The sequence below is a fragment of the Morus notabilis genome, unplaced genomic scaffold (genome assembly GCF_000414095.1).
Source record: "Morus notabilis unplaced genomic scaffold, ASM41409v2 Scaffold78, whole genome shotgun sequence".
Lineage (NCBI taxonomy): Eukaryota > Viridiplantae > Streptophyta > Magnoliopsida > Rosales > Moraceae > Morus > Morus notabilis.
Window position 1 is genome coordinate 3,137,372 of NW_010367622.1, and position 19,497 is coordinate 3,156,868.

General features: G+C 37.4%; 1 protein-coding gene across 1 annotated transcript; it reads right to left on the bottom strand.

Moving 5' to 3' along the window:
- Positions 1-2,682: 2,682 nt before the first annotated feature.
- Positions 2,683-11,853, bottom strand: LOC21410674 (cytochrome P450 93A3). The gene is made up of 2 exons (XM_024175338.1): positions 10,951-11,853; positions 2,683-3,345 (listed from the first exon to the last, which is right to left on the bottom strand). Exons 1-2 carry the CDS (start codon positions 11,848-11,850, stop codon positions 2,683-2,685), a joined length of 1,563 nt encoding a protein of 520 aa, XP_024031106.1. The 5' UTR covers positions 11,851-11,853.
- Positions 11,854-19,497: the final 7,644 nt, after the last annotated feature.

Consider the following 19,497-nt stretch of genomic DNA (forward strand, 5'->3'; position numbering starts at 1 on the left):
TATATATATATATATATATATATATATATATATAGGGTGAGAGCATGTACGTTTCAAAGTTCGATGGCATGTTGACACAAGTGGCAAAATTATTGGGGACTCCATCTTTTTCTTTTTTTGGTGATATGGTGTATTGCCTATTGTTGCGTGATTTGTGCTCGGAAGTGCACGAGTCGCCTCAAGTAATAAAGTGTATGAATAAGAGTGTCGATTTCATGAAAAATGTATTTAGTTTTCGTTAAGTACCGAAAGTGATTGGCTCTAAGATTATTTGAACAACCGGAATAAACAACGAAATAAAGAAAGTAATAAAGATAACTAAGCAAACAAAATAAAGTAACGAAAATAAGTAATGGAAATTCTAGAGCATCAATTTTACCACAATTAATCCATGCTAATTTATACTTAAGTGAATCTCCTAATTCATTAATCAAGGGTTTGGAATTAACCTTATTATCTTTCTCGAGCGTCGAATGAAATAATATGCATAAATATTCGAGTCAATATCTCTATCTAACCCGCATACTTACACATTCATTAAGTTTATCCCTTAAATTGAAAATCAAATGTCAATCGCCTTTCGACCTCACAACCATCGAAATCCTAGTTGATAATCAAGGACCTGATCGCCTCTCAGTCTCACAATATCCTAGACTCTCAACGAGCATCTAAGTGTCGATCTGCTCTCAGACTCAAAACAACCTAAACTATGTTTCCCTAAACCTATATTCGAACAAAATCTCCCGAGTATTAAACCCAAATATCAAATTGACTAATCCATTTTCCAATTAAATTAGAGGCATTATTACAAGAGAAACACAAATGAATCATAAAAAGCACTTAAAATAAATGGACACTTCATAGTTAAGAAAAACTAAAGCTCTAGAGAAACAACTACTTCATAACTAATATTAAACAAATTAATATCAAGGGTTTTACTGTTTACAAATCATAAAAAATAAAAAGATGAGAATAGGACTGAAAAACCCATTTGTGAAGTTGTAACAAGCTCCAAGTTCTTCTTTCTTCTCCTCCTCTCATTCTTCTTGATCTCCAAATGTTTTCTCTCTTGATTATTTATTGAAAATAAAACCTAGATCTAACACTAAAAATTAAAATCATAAACAAAAAATAAACCAAAATATATTTTTGTATTTTTTTTCTTCACTCTCCAAAATGGCTTAGAAAAGCCTTATTAATTCTTTCATCTCTTCTTTGGGTTCCTTGGCTACTGTGCTAAAAGTGAGCAAAAAGGGTTCTGGTTCATGTCTCTGAAAGCTCTTGAAATCCCTTAATGAAAACCTCCCATTTCCCCTTGATTCACGCACAAGAGGGAGAGGCTTGGGGCTGGTTAATGGTGGACACGTGGCGACGATTGGCTGGGCAAGCTGTGGAAGTGGGAGACTAGGAAGACATGTGGGGCTCTGCGAATGAGCGAAAATAAAATAATTGATTTGGAAGGAAACTAAAATAGAAATTACTAAAATTAAACTAAATAAACTAAAATAAAATAAAACAATTCTAATGAAAATCTAAATTAAAATAAAACTAAATCCAATTAAATAAAACAAAGAAAGTCAAATAAAACTAAAATGAAAATTAACTTAATTAGAATTCAAAATAAAGTAAAATAAAATAAAATAAGTTAAAAATCTAAAAAATTAATCACTTTAAATGTAAAATAGTGAAATAACTCTATTTTTAATAGAGTTATCAAATATAGAAAGAATAACAATACTTTTGTGAGGATTGTCTCTAAGTTAATCGTGGTTAAAAATGGCGCAACAGCAAAGCAGCGATATAGTTTTGCATGGCAAACAGTAGGCGTGGCGCTGCAGCGCCGATTCTTGGCGCCGTAGCGCCTAATTGGTGAAGTTTGCGTTCATTAATAGAATGAGCGTTGATCTGGTAGCGCTATAGCACTGTAGGCCACATGGAGTAGCGCCGCAGGCTACATGGAGTAGCGCCGCGACACTGGTCGAGTGGCGCGACCAGTGTCGCGGCGGCGTTGGTGTGAAATTAGGAAAACTGAAACTGTTAGTTTTGGCCAAAATTTCCATTTTTTGATTTGGAAAACTTACCAATCAACTTTGTGACAACACAAAGGGCTTTGGAGGTTATTTAAGGGCTAGGAAACATAGAGAAACATATTAGAGAATCAACTTTTGAATTGGGATTATGAGAGAATAATTGTATTGAAGAGAGAACAAGTGAGAGAGTGAGAGAGAATTGAGAGAGGATTCTTAGAGAGTACTCTTGTATCATTATTGTAATCACTTGTGATTAATCATAATAGACGAAAACACCATATTACATGACATAGGATCTCACATTGAGATCTGAACCTAGATAAAATTTCATGTGTCGTTATTCTTCTCCTTTTTTCATTATGTATTTTCCACATTTATTTTGATTTCAGATTATTTGTTTGATTGTTTTTTTGTTTTTTTTTTTTTTGCAAACCGTTGACTTGTGCACTTAAAACCGTGGGTTCATCACACTTTTCTGATAACCCTGCTATATTTGGCATGCATCAACATGAATAGGTCACAAGATTCTTCATTCTACACAAAATGACGTGATCATCAATGTTCAAAGAAATTCCTGTAAAGAGCATCCACAATCTAAAATGGAAATATGATTTCTTAAGAACTTGAGTTTCCATCTTAAAAGTTTAACTTATTAAGTGAGATGATCTAATGCGCTATAAAATATTGGCAGTGGAGAGAGCCTAGAAATTGGGACACAAATTAAGGGATGAGCCCTTGGGAGGGTGAGCCCAGGTCCCTCTTGCATGTCAATTACAGGTCCATCTTTCCCGTCGACCTTCCACTCAAAGCACTGAATCATCGCGGCAAGGCTCGTTGTAACAAAACGCAACGCGAGGGACGCCCCGGGGCATACTCTTCGTCCGCTCCCAAACGGCAAAAGATGGAAATTCTGTCCTCTAACATCCAATTGGTTCTTTAAAGTTCCTTCTTCACTAAGAAACCTCTCTGGGTTGAACTCAAGTGGGTCTTCCCAATGCTTTGGATCCCTTCCAATGGCCCAAAGATTAACATACAGCTGGGTCTTGGCTGGAATTTCGTAGCCATTAATCGTGCATTTTTCGGATGATTCTCGAGGTAGCAACGGCGCAGCAGGGTGAAGCCTCAGTGTCTCCGTTACTATGGCTTGGATGTAAGGAAGGTTGACAATATCAGACTCTTCTACTAGTCTGGTTTTTCCAACTACAGAATCAATCTCTTCCCTTGCTTTGGCCATGATATTTGGGTGGTTCATTAGCTCTGCCAGTGCCCATTCTATGGTAATGGCAGAAGTATCTGTCCCAGCTACAAATACTTCCTGAAAACAAGAAAATATGTTTCATTAATTGAATCACCATATAAATCTCATGTATTTACACAAGTGATAACTTTATCATATGTATTTGTTAGAAAAATATGGACAATACAAAAAAGAACAACAATAATTTATGAAAAAAATAAAATAACTAAATTGTTACAAACTAATTCAACCTTTCTACTAAACTCAGAAATGAAATTGCAAGGGTGTCGACGCATGTGAATCACGCTTTCTTTAAAACAGATTCATCCCCTCCGGCGAGTGCTTGAGGCAACGTTGGACGTCCGTCTTCCAGGATACAACGACAACGACGGTAGCTCGAAGCACTATCGGAACCGTCCGACGAACTAGAACTCGGACCTTCCCTCTATCACCAAGACTGAACTACAAAAATAGATGCACAAAGAGCTCAGAAAGAGAGAGCCAAGAGAAAGGAGAAGAGATTTCGGAATGAGTGTCCTCTTCCTTCATGTGGAGACCCTTTATATAGGCTCTTGAGAAGGAGGTTTCAGAAATAAGCAATTATGGTGTTTTAAGACACATAATAATATGCATTGTAATGGAGCAAAACGTTTGATTTCCCATGATGAATATGGCCACACATTGCTTATAGGTTCGTGGAAAAACTGATGCAATAACCAGCCTTTAACTTCACATTTAAGGTCGGTATTAAGCACACCATTATGCCCCTTTTAATCACCATTATGCTCAATTTACCAGCCATCAAGCACAGCATTAAGGTTAGGGCAAAAGGCTTGAAAAGTCTTGACTGAATCAAAAATAAAAATTGCAAAAATAAGCTCGCACGGAGCAGGTTTTCCGGTCTGACATTCGTGTCCACAGGTCGCGGGCGCACACATGGCGCCCCAAACCCGTTGGGACCATGATTCGCACCCCCCCTGTGCATGAGAGAGCCTCTTTGGTATACATGCTTACCTAGGCTTCAAAGCGCAATCACTTATAAACACCACCATGGCTCCATTCCTAACCAATGTGGGATTTTTCAATTTTCCAAACCAACTTAACCATTAAAAGTTGCATTCTTAGAGCATAAATTTCTCATTCACCCGATATCCATTTTGAGCGTATGAATATCCGATCGCGATCTCCTTACGACGGAGAACGCAAATCCGTCGTGACCCATCCCAAAAACCTATTAGGTCCCATTCGAATATGGGCCTCAAAATGGCCCTTTAAAATGGCTTAACAAGCCATTTTTCCAACAATCCTCCACATGAATGAAAAATTGACTGACGATGAGAAAACACAGACTCAACACGGTGATAGAGTTCTACAGTCGACACCTGCAAAGGATAAGTAGGCGTTAACCCTTGAACCTTCCCTCGTGAGAATACATTAACGTTACTGGCTAACCAGTAGACGCGATGTCCTTGAACTGTTCTGCCTTTGTGTAAACGTTAATATACCTCACACAGACATCTTTTTGATACAGTTCTGTGCTCATGGTTATGTTCATTTTGGCCATGAACATCTACGTGGTTCTGCAAGAGTTTCTGAAGAATTGAGCCCTCACAATTCTCCTTTGAAGCGACCCCACTTCTCTCTCACATAGATGATTTCTTAATGAAGAGTAACTCGTATTACTCCGCTTGGATTCCTGACGTATCTGACGCATAAGAATCATTAAAAACTGATATTTAAGCTCTTCTCATGCGGGTTTCACTGTTATCATCATAGGAATTGGCTGGGGTTACCCCCACAGTGAACTCAGCTGGTCTAAACAATTTAGTTGTCCCATTGAACCTAGATCTTGGGATCTCCAGTCAGCTAGGTTGGGTTTCCATTGCTTCAACCTATTTATTTCATGGGCTTTAGTCCCATTCCCCTTGATGTCTTTTCAACTTGATCTCTATTCAGTCCTTTGGTCAGCGGATCCGCAATATTATCTTTCGACCTTATATACTCAATGACTATGACTCCTGTTGAGATCAGTTGTCTAATGGTATTATGTCGACGACGTATATGTCTAGACTTACCATTATACATCATATTGTGTGCCCTATCAATAGCTGATTGGCTATCACTGTGTATGTAAATTATAGGTACAGGTTTTGGCCAATCAGGAATGTCCTCTAAGAAATATCTAAGCCATTCAGCTTCTTCACCACTTTTATCCAAAGCGATGAACTCAGCTTTCATTGTGGATCTGGTTATTACCCTTTGCTTAGAGGATTTCCATGAAATAGCTGCACCACTCAAGGTGAATACATATCCACTGGTAGCCTTAGAATCCTGTGTATCGGATATCCAACTTGCATCAGAGTATCCTTCTAAAATAGTAGGTTCTCTTGTGTAATGCAGTCCATAATTATGAGTATATCTTAATTACCTCAGTACTCTCACAATTGCTTTCCAGTGGTCATCTCCTGGGTTACTCGTAAATCTGCTTAACCTACTTACAGTGAAGGCAATATGTGGTCTTGTACAGCTTATTAAGTACATCAGACTGCCTATCACTCTAGCATACTCCACCTGGGATATGCTTTCTCCTCTATTTTTGGACAGATGTTAAATAATATCAATAGGAGTTCTGGCTATACCAGAATCATTTTTATAAAACTTATCAAGTATCTTGTCCACGTAATGTAACTGAGTTAATATGAGACCATCAGTCACCCTTTTGCTTTTGATCCCCAAAATCACATCAGCTGGTCCCATATCTTTCATGTCAAACCTTGAGTTTAACATGTGTTTGGTAGATTTGACCATCCGATCACTGCTACCTACAATTATTATGTTGTCTACATACATATAAAGAATGACATAACCGTCTTCTGTATTCTTGACATAAACACATTTGTCACACTCGTTGATTTTGAATCCATTTGACATCATAACATTGTCAAATTTCTTATGCCATTATTTTGGTGCTTGTTTCAGTCCGTACAAAGAGTTCACCAATTTGCAGAATTTCTTCACTTGTCCTGGAGCTACACAACCCTCAGGTTGTTCCATGTAGATTTCTTCTTCCAGATCTCCATTTAGAAAGGCTGTCCTCACATCCATTTGATGGACTTCAAGATTTCACAATGCAAGAATCGCTAGTATCATCCTTATAGATGTTATTCTCGTCACAGGAGAATACGTGTCAAAGTAATCAATGCCTTCTCGTTGTCTATAACCTTTTATTACTAGTCTGGCCTTATACTTGTCAATTGTTCCATCTATCTTCATTTTTCGTTTAAAAATCCATTTAGAACCTAGTAGTTTATTTCCTAGCGGAAGGTCTACAAGTTCCCAAGTATGATTTTGTAGGATGGAATCTATCTCACTCTTTATGACTTCGTTCCATAGAGGACCCTCAGTTGAGCTCACAGCTTCTTTATGACCCTCAATTGAGCTCACAGCTTCTTTATACGTTTGAGGTTCAACCTCTAGCATATAGGTTAGAAAATCTGGTCCGAAAAACTTTTCTATCCTTGCCTTCTTGCTTCGTCTAGGCTCTTCCTCTGTTTCCACATTTCCATCATTTTCAGAATTTTGACTACAATCTTCTATGATTGTCTCAAAACTTCATTTTGATGAACTTGGCTTATCTTCCTTAGTCTTACATGGATATACATGCTCAAAGAATGATGCATTCCTAGAATCTATTATCGTGTTCTTGTGTATGTCAGGGTTTTTAGATTCATGCACAAGGAACTTATATGCGGTACTATTATGAGCATGCCCAATGAAGATGCAATCAACCGTTTTCGGACTTATCTTCATCTTCTTTGGTGTTGGAGCCATTACCTTGGCCAAACACCCCCACACTTTCAAGTATTTGTAGGAAGGTTTCCTTCCTTTCCACAATTCATAGGGGGTTTTATCGACTTTCTTACGCGAAACCTTATTTAAAAGGTAATTAGCTGAAAAAAGGCTTCCCCCCACATGTTCTATGGGAACCCAGAACTTATTAACATTGTATTCATCATATCTTTTAAGGTACAATTTTTTCGTTTAGCAATGCCATTTGATTGGGGAGAATACGGAGGTGTGACTTCATAAATAATTCCATGTTGTGCACAAAGCGCACTAAATGGTTCGACATATTCACCACCTCGGTCACTTCTTACCATCTTAATCTTTTTATTAAGTTGGTTTTCAACTTCTCGCTTGTAGAGAGTAAATTTCTCTACAGTTTCATCTTTGCTTTTTAGCAAATATACATAGCAATACTTTGTGCTATCATCAATGAAAGTGATAAAATACTTATTACCACCTCTAGTTTGAACAAACTTTAAGTCACAAACATCACTATGTATTAGATCAAGTGGCTCAGTATTCCTTTCTATCATTTGGAATGATGACCTTGTTAGTTCTGCCTCTACACAAGTTTCACATTTACGTTTTGAATCAATATGAAATGCGGGAATGTGATCTAAGTTAATTAATCTATGCAAGGTATCATAATTAGCATGTCCTAATCTGCCATGCCATAAGTTAGAAGAAACTCAAGCATATAAACGGAAGATTCTTTCTTCTTTTTCATTTTCTTGGGTTTTACAACTATGGCATTCATTTTCCACATGCCATTCTTTACATAACCCTTCCCTACATACATTCCCATTTTAGACAAAACTATCTTATCGACTTCAAATACCATCTTGAAGCCGTGCATGCTCAGCATTGTCCTGGATATGAGATTCTTCCGGATGTCGAGCACATAAAGTACATTGTGGAGCTTCACTTCCTTGCCCGAGGTCATCTTCAAGAACACTGTTCCTTGGCCCTTGATCACAGAAGTTGCAGAATTGCCCATGAAAAGCTTCTCTCCAGTTTCCAACGGAACTAGATCAGTAAACTCAGCCCGGTCACATCAAATGTGTCCTGTAGCCCCAGTATCGAGCCACCACTCATTTGGATTGGAGTCGACCAAGTTACTTCAAAGACCACAGCAGAAAAACTGATGTCAAACACTTCTTTGGAAATAGTGTCCACAACATTGGCCTCCTTATCCTTGTTTCATTTTGGCAGCCTGCAGTCCGCCGATTTGTGCCCAACCTTATTGCAATTGAAGCACTTCCCTTGGAATTTCTTCTTGACAATTCCTCCCTTTGGTCCCAACTTGGATCCAGGCTTTCCTTTCTTTTCGGAGCTATCATGCTCCACGACATTAGCCTTAGCAGAGTTTATGGTTACATTAGAGAATTTCTTCTCAGTCCGCCTATTGTCTTCTTCAACGTGAAGCCTGACAACTAATTGCTCAACGGTCATCTCTTTCCTCTTGTGCATCAGATAGCTCTTGAACTCCTTCCAGGAGGGGGGTAGCTTATCAACTAGCGCAGCTACCTAGAAGGATTCACTAATAGCCATTCCCTCAACATGTATCTCGTGAATTATCAATTGGCGCTCTTGAACTTGACTAATGACAGTCTTCGAGTCCACCCTATTGTAATTCAGGAATTGGCCTACTAAGAACTTCTTAGCACCTGCGTCCTCGGACTTGTATTTCTGGTCCAAATATTCCTATAAATCCTGAGCTGTTTTCTTTGAGCTATAGTTCCGACACAGAAAATCAGAATGGTTCCATGCATCAACCGCGTAGAATGCTTAAGCATCTACTTCATCCTCTCTAACAGTAGGAAGATCCTCTTTTAAGAATCTCACAAGATTCAATGTTGTCAGATGAAACAACATTTTTTGTTGCCAAGTCTTAAAATTCAGCCCACTGAATTTATCAGGCTTTTCATTGTGGTTCACAGGAACCGAGACTAGCGAAGGACGCGTCGAGGTCAAAGCGGGGGTTGGGACTGAGACAAACGTTTATCCTATAGGTGACGGCTCAGGCGTCATAGTGTTGCTTCCAGTAGGAATAACCATGTTCATGTTATCAGCCATTTCTTCAAAACAAAATTTCCAAGTTAGTAAGGAAATTGACAAAAAATTTCCAACAACAAAAAACGTTTTTTTTTTCCTTTTCCTCCTGCAAAGTCCGCCTTTGTATAAATCCAACTCTGTTTTAAGATTGTTAGAAAAATATGGACAATACAAAGAAGAACAACAATAATTTATGGAAAAAACAAAATAACGAAATCGTTACAAACTAATTCAACCTTTCTACCAAACTCGGAAATGGAATTGCAAGGGTGTCGAGACACATGAATCACGCTTTCGTTAAAACAGATTCGTCCCCTCCGGTGAGTGCTTGCAACGTTGGACGTCCGTCTCCCAGGATACAACGACAACGACGGTAGCTTAAAGCACTATCGGAACCATCTGGCGAACTAGAACTTGGACCTTCCCTCTATCACCAAGACTGAACTACAAAAATAGATGCACAAAGAGCTCGAAAAGAGAGAGCCAAGAGAAAGGAGAAGAGATTTCGGAATGAGTGTCCTCTTCCTTCATGTGGAGACCCTTTATATATGCTATTGAGAAAGAGGTTTCATAAACAAGCAATTATGGTGTTTTAAGACACACAATAATCTGCATTGTAATGGAGCAAAACATTTGATTTCCCATGATGAATCTGGCCACACTTTGCTTATAGGTTTGTGGAAAAACTGATGCAATAACCAGTCTTTAACTTCACATTTAAGGTCGGTATTAAGTACACCATTGTGCCCCTTTTAATCACCATTATGCTCAATTTACCAGCCATTAAGCACAACATTAAGGTTAGGGCAAACGGCTGGAAAAGTCTTGACTGAATCAAAAATAAAAATTACAAAAATAAGCTCGCACGGAGCGGGTTTTCCAGTCCGGCATTCGTATCCGCAGGTCGCGGGCGCACACATTGGGTCCCAAACCCGCTGGGACCGTGATTCGTACCCCCCCTGCGCGTGAGAGAGTCTCTTTGGTAAACACCACCATGGCTCCATTCCTAGCCAATGTGGGATTTTGCAATTTTCCAAACCAACTTAACCATTACAAGTTGCATTCTTAGAGCATAAATTTCTCATTCACCTGATATCCATTTTGAGAATATCCGAATTCGATCTCCTTGCGACGGAGAACACAAAGCCATCCTGATCCGTCCCAAAAACCTATTAGACCCCATTCAAATATGGACCTTAAAATGGGCCTTTAAAATAGTTTAACAAGCCATTTTTCCAACAGTATTAATGTCTAGATTTATACAATCATTATGAAAAAGTAAGAGGCCTGTAGACATTGAACTAGCAAATCTTGTATCCCAAGCAATAAAGAAGTCAATGATATATAGAAACAGAATGCAAATATGGTGCAGATTATTTGCAATAGCCCAAGATCAATAATTGACTAAGTGAAAAAAAAAAAAATATTCTTCAAAGAGATTGAGTTAATTACATGTGCCTTTAATCAAATCAGGAGATACTCAAACCGTGATACATACATCAAAATGAACCAGATAACAAATTACTATCTAATTAGAAGTAATTAAATTAATGCACCAATTATGACATCCACGATACAACAATTAATCTCAATAAATGAAATTACTAAGAGCCATATAAAACATTATTCATAAATAAATAGTCTTGTCTCCTAAGCTAAGAAAATTATGATCACAAATGTTGTAATTTACTCTTGAACTTTCCTATCAGAAAATTAAATTCCATTCATATAACTAGTAATATATATATATAGATATATAAATGCTGTGTCTGAATTTCATACCAGGACAAATGCCTTTATGTTCTCTCTTGTCAATCTGACCTCTGAGCTCTCATCTTCCAATATTTCAAGCAAAATACCAAGTACATCCTTATACTTTCCCTTCTCCTCCACCTTCGTAATTGCCTCTTGATGCTCTTCTATAATCTTCTCCATCATTTTATCAAACTTCTCATGAATTTCCTTACTCTTCTTCCAATACCCTTGCAAATCTAGCTTCCTACACAACCAAATGTAATCCGAAAAATTGAACTTGCCAAGGAGCTCCGCCGTCTCGTTCACCGCCTTCCTGATCTCGTCGCCCTCCTCATCGTTCTCTGCGCACCTCTTGCTCATGATCATCCGCGAAAAGACATTGTTAGTCAGCTTTGTAAGTTCTCCACCAACCTCAACTGCCTCTTTCTCATTAGCCCTTTCGAGAATCAGCTTCAGAAGCCGCCTTAGCTCGTCGCTCCTTATCGGAAGGAGTTGGTCGAGTGTTTGTCCGCCGAGAAGCCTGGACATGGAAAGCTTCTTCATGAACTTCCAGTAAGGTCCAAACTCAGCAAAGACGAAATCAGACCAGGGGTAAGAAAGGTAATTCAGAACACTCCGATTAGGCCGGTTCAAGAACGAGGTTTCTTGAGTCTTAAGGAACTCTTTCGCCATTTCGGGTGAGGAAACAACCACGCAAGGGACAGAGCCAAGGAAGAGATGAATTAAGGGTCCGTAGCGGTTGGAGATTTTGTGGAAAGCTTGGTGGGGTAATCGATCGACGAGGTGAAGGTGTCCGATGATCGGAAGGGCTGGCGGGCTCGGCGGAAGGCGAGCTGTGGTCCGAGTTTTGGTGAGTATGGCTCGGACCAGGATGGTTGATACTAGACATGACAGGCAAACTATGAGGAAGCTTTGGAGATCTTCCATTGTTGAATCTATATGTTTCTTTCTTTTCCTTTTTCAAAGTTTTTCATATACTTCTATGGGGAATAATAATCTGAACACGTGTGATTACAAACAAAAAAATAAAAGAAAGAAAAAAATGTATTGTCCCAGTCCTTTGTCAAAAGTACGGCTTAGCTCTAAATAGATAAGGAAAGAGTGGCCTTTGTTGTCGGCACAACACTATATATAGCACTTCTTATTTAGCAATATAAAGAAAACTATTGTAATGTATTTGGAAAGAATATTGTATATTGAATGAATTATCTGAATCATTAAATCAACAAGTAACTATCTATTTATACATAAGTTACATAAAGCTACTGAAAACTTGTAGAGTACGTTTTTACTACAGAAGCTTATACTAGAAGCTTTGCAAAGCTTGCTTAGTAAGCTAAGGTTTTTTAACAGCTCCCCTCAAACTTAAAGTAGTTAGATCTTCTACTTTAAGTTTGTTTCGTATAAGACCAAACACTGAGCTTGAAATGGCTTTAGTGAAGACATCTATCAGTTGATCAATGGCTGGTACATGTCTGACTTCTATTTGCTTCCTCATGACCTTCTCTCGAACAAAGTATAGATCCAACTCTATATGCTTTGTTCTAGCATGTAGAACCGGGTTGGCTGCTAGGTGAACTGTGCTCAGATTGTCACACCAGATTACTGGTGTTTTATGTGACTGAAAATTTAGTTCACTTAGAAGAGATTGCAGCCAAGATATCTCTGCCACCACACTAGCTAAACTCCGATATTCAGCCTCTGTAGATGATCTAGACACTGTGTGTTGCTTCTTTGACTGCCAGGAAACCAAGTTAGAGCCAAGAAATACACAAAACCTTGAGGTGGACCTTCTGTCATCAGCATTTGAAGCCCAATCTGCATCACAAAATGCAACTAGATCTAGGTTATCCGTAGAGCACTGTCTCAAGTGTAGACCATAGTCAAGTGTGCCAGCTAGACACCTGAGAATTCTCTTCACTGTTTTCCAATGAGCCTCTAATGGTGTTTGCATAAATTGACACACTTTGTTCACACTGTAGGAGATCTCTGGCCTTGTGATTGTCACATATTGTAAAGCTCCTACTACACTCCTATATAGCTGAACATTGCTCACATGATCGCTTCCAAAAGAAGACAGTTTCCGCCCTGTGGTCATGGGAGCTGAAGCACTCTTGGCATATTGAATCTTGGTTCTACACAGCAAATCTGTGATGTATTTTTTCAGAGATAGATGAAGTCCTCCAGAGGTTCTTGTTACCTGTATCCCAAGATAATAGTTAATCTCTCCAAGGTCTTTGAGTGCAAATTCAACATTAAGCTTGTTGGTTAACCCTTGGATAGCTGATTCATCACTCCCGGTCACTAAAATGTCATCCAAATAGACTAGAATGTAAAGAGTCCATTGTGATGTAATTTGAATGAAAAGTGATTGATCTGACCTTGCTGACCGAAAGCCAAGTTTTAGTAATGCCTGGTGAAGTTTGTCAAACCATGCCCTTGGAGCTTGCTTCAAGCCATAAAGAGACTTGTGTAGCCTACACACTAGACTTAGATGATGTTGATCGACAAAGCCAGCAGGTTAATCCATGTACACTTCCTCCTGTAAATCCCTATTTAAGAAGGCATTGTTCACATCAAGTTGCCTCACATACCACTGCCTACTTAATGCTAGAGTGAGTATTACACGAACAGTAGTAGGTTTAACTACTAGGCTGAAAGTTTCTGTGAAATCAAAACCTGCCACTTGATGAAAACCTTTAGCAACAAGTCGTGCTTTGTATTTGTTTATGCTGCCATCAGAATTTTCCTTGACTCTAAAAACCCACTTGCAACCAATTGCTTTTCTCCCAGAAGGTAAAGGAACAAGGCTCCACGTGTGGTTCCTCTGAAGAGCAAGGAACTCATCAGTCATAGCCTGTTTCCAGTGTACAGCAGCAAGAGCCTCTTCAACAGTGTTAGGCTCCTTTGTTGCCATGTATACTTTAGGTTTAAAAATGGCTTTCTTGGAGCGTGTGACCATGGAGTGTGAAAGTGGCAGCTTGGACTGTTTTGAGGATTCTAAACACTCCTGACCTGGTACACATGAGTCTTGATTTGAGGTTGAAACAGTAGACATATGTTCTGGCACAGTGGAAGTATTTTCTGGTGCAATGGGAGAAGTTTGATTATGTGGTAGTATGAAGGGTGAAAGAGAAAATTCAGTTAAAGAGGATGATGAAGGCGTTGGAAGAAGAAGCTGAGACGATGGAAAAGAAGAGGGAAGAACACCAAGTGGTGTGGATGAGAGAGGATTATTCGGCTTAACACAAGTGGATGGTATGACTGGATTAGTTTTGGCAAATGGGAATGAGAGTTCATAAAATATAATATCCCAAGAGACATAGATTCTACCAGATGGATCAAGACATTTATAACCCTTATGCTTGATGCTATAACCAAGAAAGGTACAAGGTGTGGACCTAAACTGCAACTTGTGCCTGTTATAAGGTCGAGTATTTGGATAACAAGTGCACCCAAAAACTTTAAGTTGAGAATAGACTGGTTTTGTGTGAAATAAAACTTCCAGAGGAGTTCTATTTTGAAGTAAAGGTATTGGCAGCCTGTTTATAAGAAAAACTAAGGTACGAAACGCCTCATCCCAGTATTTAAACGGCATAGAGGCTTGAGCAAGGAGTGTTAGACCTGTTTCAACAATGTGTCTATGCTTACGCTCAGCAACTCCATTTTGCTCATGAGTATGTGGACAAGGATGCCTATGTTCTATTCCTTGTTAAATAAGAAGGTCTATAAAGGCTCTAAACTCCCCTCCCCAGTTAGTTTGTAGACACTTAATAGGTAAATCAAGTTGTTTCTCCACTAAAGTTTTGAAATTGATAAAGGCTTGTAAAGCTTCTGACCTTGCTCTTAAAAGATACATCCAGGTGAAACAAGAATAAGTATCAATAAAATGAATGTAATATCTATATCCACTAGAAGAATTAGTGGGTGAGGGACCCCATAAATCCGAATGAACCAACTGTAAAGGTTTGTGGTAAGTAGTCTAAGATAGAGAGAAAGGTAGTTTATGAATTTTACCCAAACAACAAGACTTGCAAGTAGAGAGTGAAGTTTTATTGATGTTGGAGAGATTACAATTATTTAGAACAAGCTGTACAACTTTGTCAGCTGGATGTCCTAATCTACTATGCCATAGTTCAAAATGAGAAGAATTGATAGTGCTAGTATAAGCTCGAATAACAGGAATTACAGGATTAGAAAAAGAAGAGGATGGCTGAACAGATGGCTGAACAGTTTGTGAAGAACAAACCGGAGGAGATGGCTGGAGATGGAGACGGATCTGTGAGTTGTCAAATGCATAGAAGCCATCCTTAAGACGACCCTCCAGCAGCACCATCTTGGAAGTAAGGTCCTTGACATAACAAGTAGTGGGGCGAAACTCAAAGAAAACATGATTATCAGTGGCAAACTTGGAGACACTCAACAAATTTTTATGAATTTTAGGGACATGTAATAAGTGTTTAAGAGTAAGAGTTTTGAAAATGATAAACAGACTAGAGAAACTAGAAGAACCAATGTGTTTAATAGGTAACCCCTTACCATTTCCCATGTGCACCTGATCAACGCCTGAGAATTCTGAACTGGTCATGAGGTTTGAATGATCAGCAGTCAAGTGGTTAGTAGCACTCGAGTCAGGATACCAGTCCATGTCAGAAGAATCAGCTGGATACCAGGCTGGATTCTGCACTGCCTCTGGAGTAGCAAGCATAGCACCCATCTGAAAAGCTTCAGACTCTAGGTTTGAACTCTGGCAGTGAGCTAGGTTGCCTTGAACCTGATGAGAAAATTGAGAAGGACCAGCAAAAGACTTGTCAAAGCGGTAATAACACTGCATAACAACATGACCTTGCTTTCCACAGAGTTGACACTGCACTTTGTTGTTGTTCCAAGGCCCTCTGTTAAATCCTCCAAAACGTCCTCTGCCCCTGCTATTTGTATTACGAGAAAAATGACCCTGTCTAGGATTACCTGAGAAATACATAGGAGATGCTGGAAAGAAACCAGCAGTTCCAGAAGAAGGATGTCCGAAACCAGGACCACTAAATTTTGGAGCAGAATTTGACTGAGTCCTAGCCATAGCAAGATTAACAGATGTAGGACCAGCAGAAGAAAAACCAAAACCATCACTAGACTTTAAGGCTTTCTCAATACGAACTTCTTGAGCAAGAACTAGATATTCAACTTCTTCAACAGTGTATTCATTGAAACTAGAATTCACACTGATCTCCAAAATATCATATTCAAGAGGTAAACCATTGAATATTGCATCTACATGATCCTTAGTTGAAATTTCATGACCTACTAGAGCAAGCATATCAACAAAATGTCTTATTCGAAGCAGCTTTTAATTAATAGTCAAAGAGTCTTTACGTGTATTCTGTAATTGAGTCTTAAACTGAGACTTTTTGGCTCTAATTTGTGAGGCAAAGTATACCTCAACCATTTGCCAAACTTGAGCTGCAATTTCACAGTTGACCAATCGAGTAAGAACAGAATCAGACATGGAGGCTAGCATCCACAACACGATTAGTTGATCTTGCTGTTCCCACTCTAGATACACCGTATTGATCACACGAAGAAGTTCATCTTCTGGAGAAAGAAACTTTGGAGGCAATCTTATTGAGTTAAAAAGAAAGTCTTGAAGGTGATAACCGCGGGCAGTGGCAAGAACTTGTCGGCGCCAGACCAAAAAATTATTGTTGTCTAACTTCGAAGAAATTGAGTGTGAGAAGGTTACCGGATTAAATCGTAAGGAAGAAAGATTCTTTTGTACGGTTGTGGAGGTTTCTTCCATGGCGATTGCTGAAAAGAACACCTTTACTCGGTTAATCGATGAAAAGAAACACTCAATCTGACAGAAGACCTCTGGATCTAACACAAGAAAGCCGAATCTGACAAAAGAACGCTAGATCTGACAACGGAATACCGGATATGACCAAAAGAACGCTTGAGGAATGAGCACCTTTACTCGGTTAATTAACAAAGAAAGAAACGCCGGATCTGACAAAGGAACACCGGATCTGACAAAAGAACGCCTGAGAAACGGATTCCGTCACCAGAGAGAGAGATTCGCTGGAGAGGATTCCATCACCGACAAAGTGGCTTTGATACCATATAAAAAAAAACTATCGTAATGTATTTGGAAAGAATATTGTATATTGAATGAATTATCTGAATCATTAAATCAACAAGCTACATTAACTACCTATTTATACATAAGTTACATAAAGTTACTAAAAACTTGTAGAGTACGTTTTTACTACAGAAGCTTATACTAGAAGCTTTGCAAAGCTTGCTTAGTAAGCTAAGGTTTCGTAACAAGCAACATTAATTAACAAAAAAAAAAAAAAATTACATTAACTTTGATTCTTTTTTCCACCGTCAAGCTAATAATTACTGTGAATAATACTTATAATTAGAGTTATTATAAAATATATTTGTATTACGATGTTATTAATAGAAAGATCTATTATGATAATAACATAAAAATAAAATAATCAAAACTAAAGATATATTTGAAATTCGTTCTTTTTAGTATTATGAATAAATAAGACCTTACAAAAGTACTAAAAGTTCAATTAGGCTTATGAATAAGTAAGACCTTACAAAAGCACTAAAAGTTCAATTAGGCTAAACACTCTATTAATGGTCTTCTGTTTCATCGTCCATGTTCAAAGAGTAAAATGGTTTTTTCTTTTTTTGGTGAAATATTCTTATTATCACCAATTAGAAATAAAATAAAAAGATATGTGGCTGTTTATTTATTTATTTTTTGGGTAAATGATCGATACATATTTTGTTAAATTGAAAAAAATGATCATTTTGTAAAAATGATTAGTCAGTGATGTGATGTGATTTGTGGTTTACTATTAATTAACTTCGTAGTTTTACATAGATTAATTTAATTATTCCTTGTCAATATTACTTGATGAATATCCAAATTATACAAATAATTTACCGACTTATCTCTGATACCATTAGTTATTTAATGATAAATCATTAGTTAACCACTATTAAAAAAACGATCATTTATAACCTTTTGGTTGTTAGTTAAAAGGTGTGGGTAAAACCGTCCGTCGACCTAATTAATTAACGTTTCCTATAAAATATACAATACATTAGTGTGTTTAATCCAATAGCGCTACATAACCGTGTTAAGTCTCTTTTATGTTTTTCCAAAAAAAAAAAAAATTCTCTTTTCTGTTTGATTTTTTAGCAAGTCAGGTAAAATTTCCAAAAAAAACTTTGTTGGGTGGCTGAAATTGAGAATAAATTTCCATTAAAAAAATTGATAGTAAATTAGTGATCTATATATTCTAAGAGTCTAAGGAAAGAAAGTAATATTAAGGGTTTGTTTATTTACACCAATATTAAAAAAAATTTAAACTCAAGTTACAACTTTATTTAAATTCATGTTTTTTTTTTTTTTTTTTTTTTTTTAAAATTTGAGTTTGAACTTGAATTTGGGGTTAAAATCTGAGTTCAAATTCCCTCTTCAACTCAAGTTCCTAAACTCAAACTCAAGTTAATGAACAATATTTTTTCTATTCTTAAAACGCCGTAACTTTTTCGTTTTAATTCCGATTGAGATGATTGTTTTTTATTCATTCACAATGAAGAGAAGAATAAAACATCACCCATATATCCTATTAAAATTTTTCATGACCATTGATTTTTTATTAAAATACTATATAAATATAAATTTAAGTTTTGACCCACTTAAACACAAACTCAAATAGATTCTCAATTTAAACAATAACTCAAAATGTACATATCCAAACACAAACTCAAATTAGAGTCTCAACTCAAACTATATTTAAATACACTTTAACTCAAATTAAGATATGAACTCAAGCCACTCTAACTTAAAAAATATAAATGAATAAGTCCTAAATATTCTGATCTTTCTCGAGTAGTAAGGCTGGCAAGTTCATAGCAATAATATCATAGAGAGAAGGACAACCATGCAGTAATCGGCAATAGTTGCCAAATATATCACGTCACATTTGAATATCTTATCAGATTGGATTACATGAAAAAATATCATTGTTACGTGGTTCAACAATTTATCTCGTGTAGCAATATCAGATACACCCATATCTTGCAATAAATTCTAATTGGTGTGAGCCGATTATAAGCCCTGGTGTTCACACAGACCAGGACCGGCTTAAGACCATAAGAGCCTTGGGCGAAAATTTTAATAGGGAGATTGAGGGAGATGTACCTGATTAAAAGGACACTAAAAAAAGACAGGCTAAGATTTATAATTAGTTAGTAGATAGGTGTAAATCTGGATTTACACTAAATAACATTTAAAACATTCTAATAGGCCTGACTCTATCTCCACGCTTTCTCTATCTCCTCGTTCTCTACATTATAAATACATAATGTATGAATAAACATAATATGTGTTCTAATGGTAAATCTATATTTACACAAAAGAATAAAAAATGTGTTTGATGGTAAATCCTAGATTTATACTGTTGGTAATTACAATTTTCAAAGCTTAACGAATAGAGAAAAAGTAGATTTATCTAATGATATGCAATAATTGAGATTTGGGTTGGTATTCAT

Bases quoted from the DNA above. Each gene is read 5' to 3' on its own strand.
- LOC21410674 (XM_024175338.1), bottom strand. From the start codon at position 11,850: ATGGAAGATCTCCAAAGCTTCCTCATAGTTTGCCTGTCATGTCTAGTA. The intron at 3,346-10,950 runs GTATGAAATTCA...TCTTGTTTTCAG, and splicing joins ACATAAAGGCATTTGTCCTG to GAAGTATTTGTAGCTGGGAC.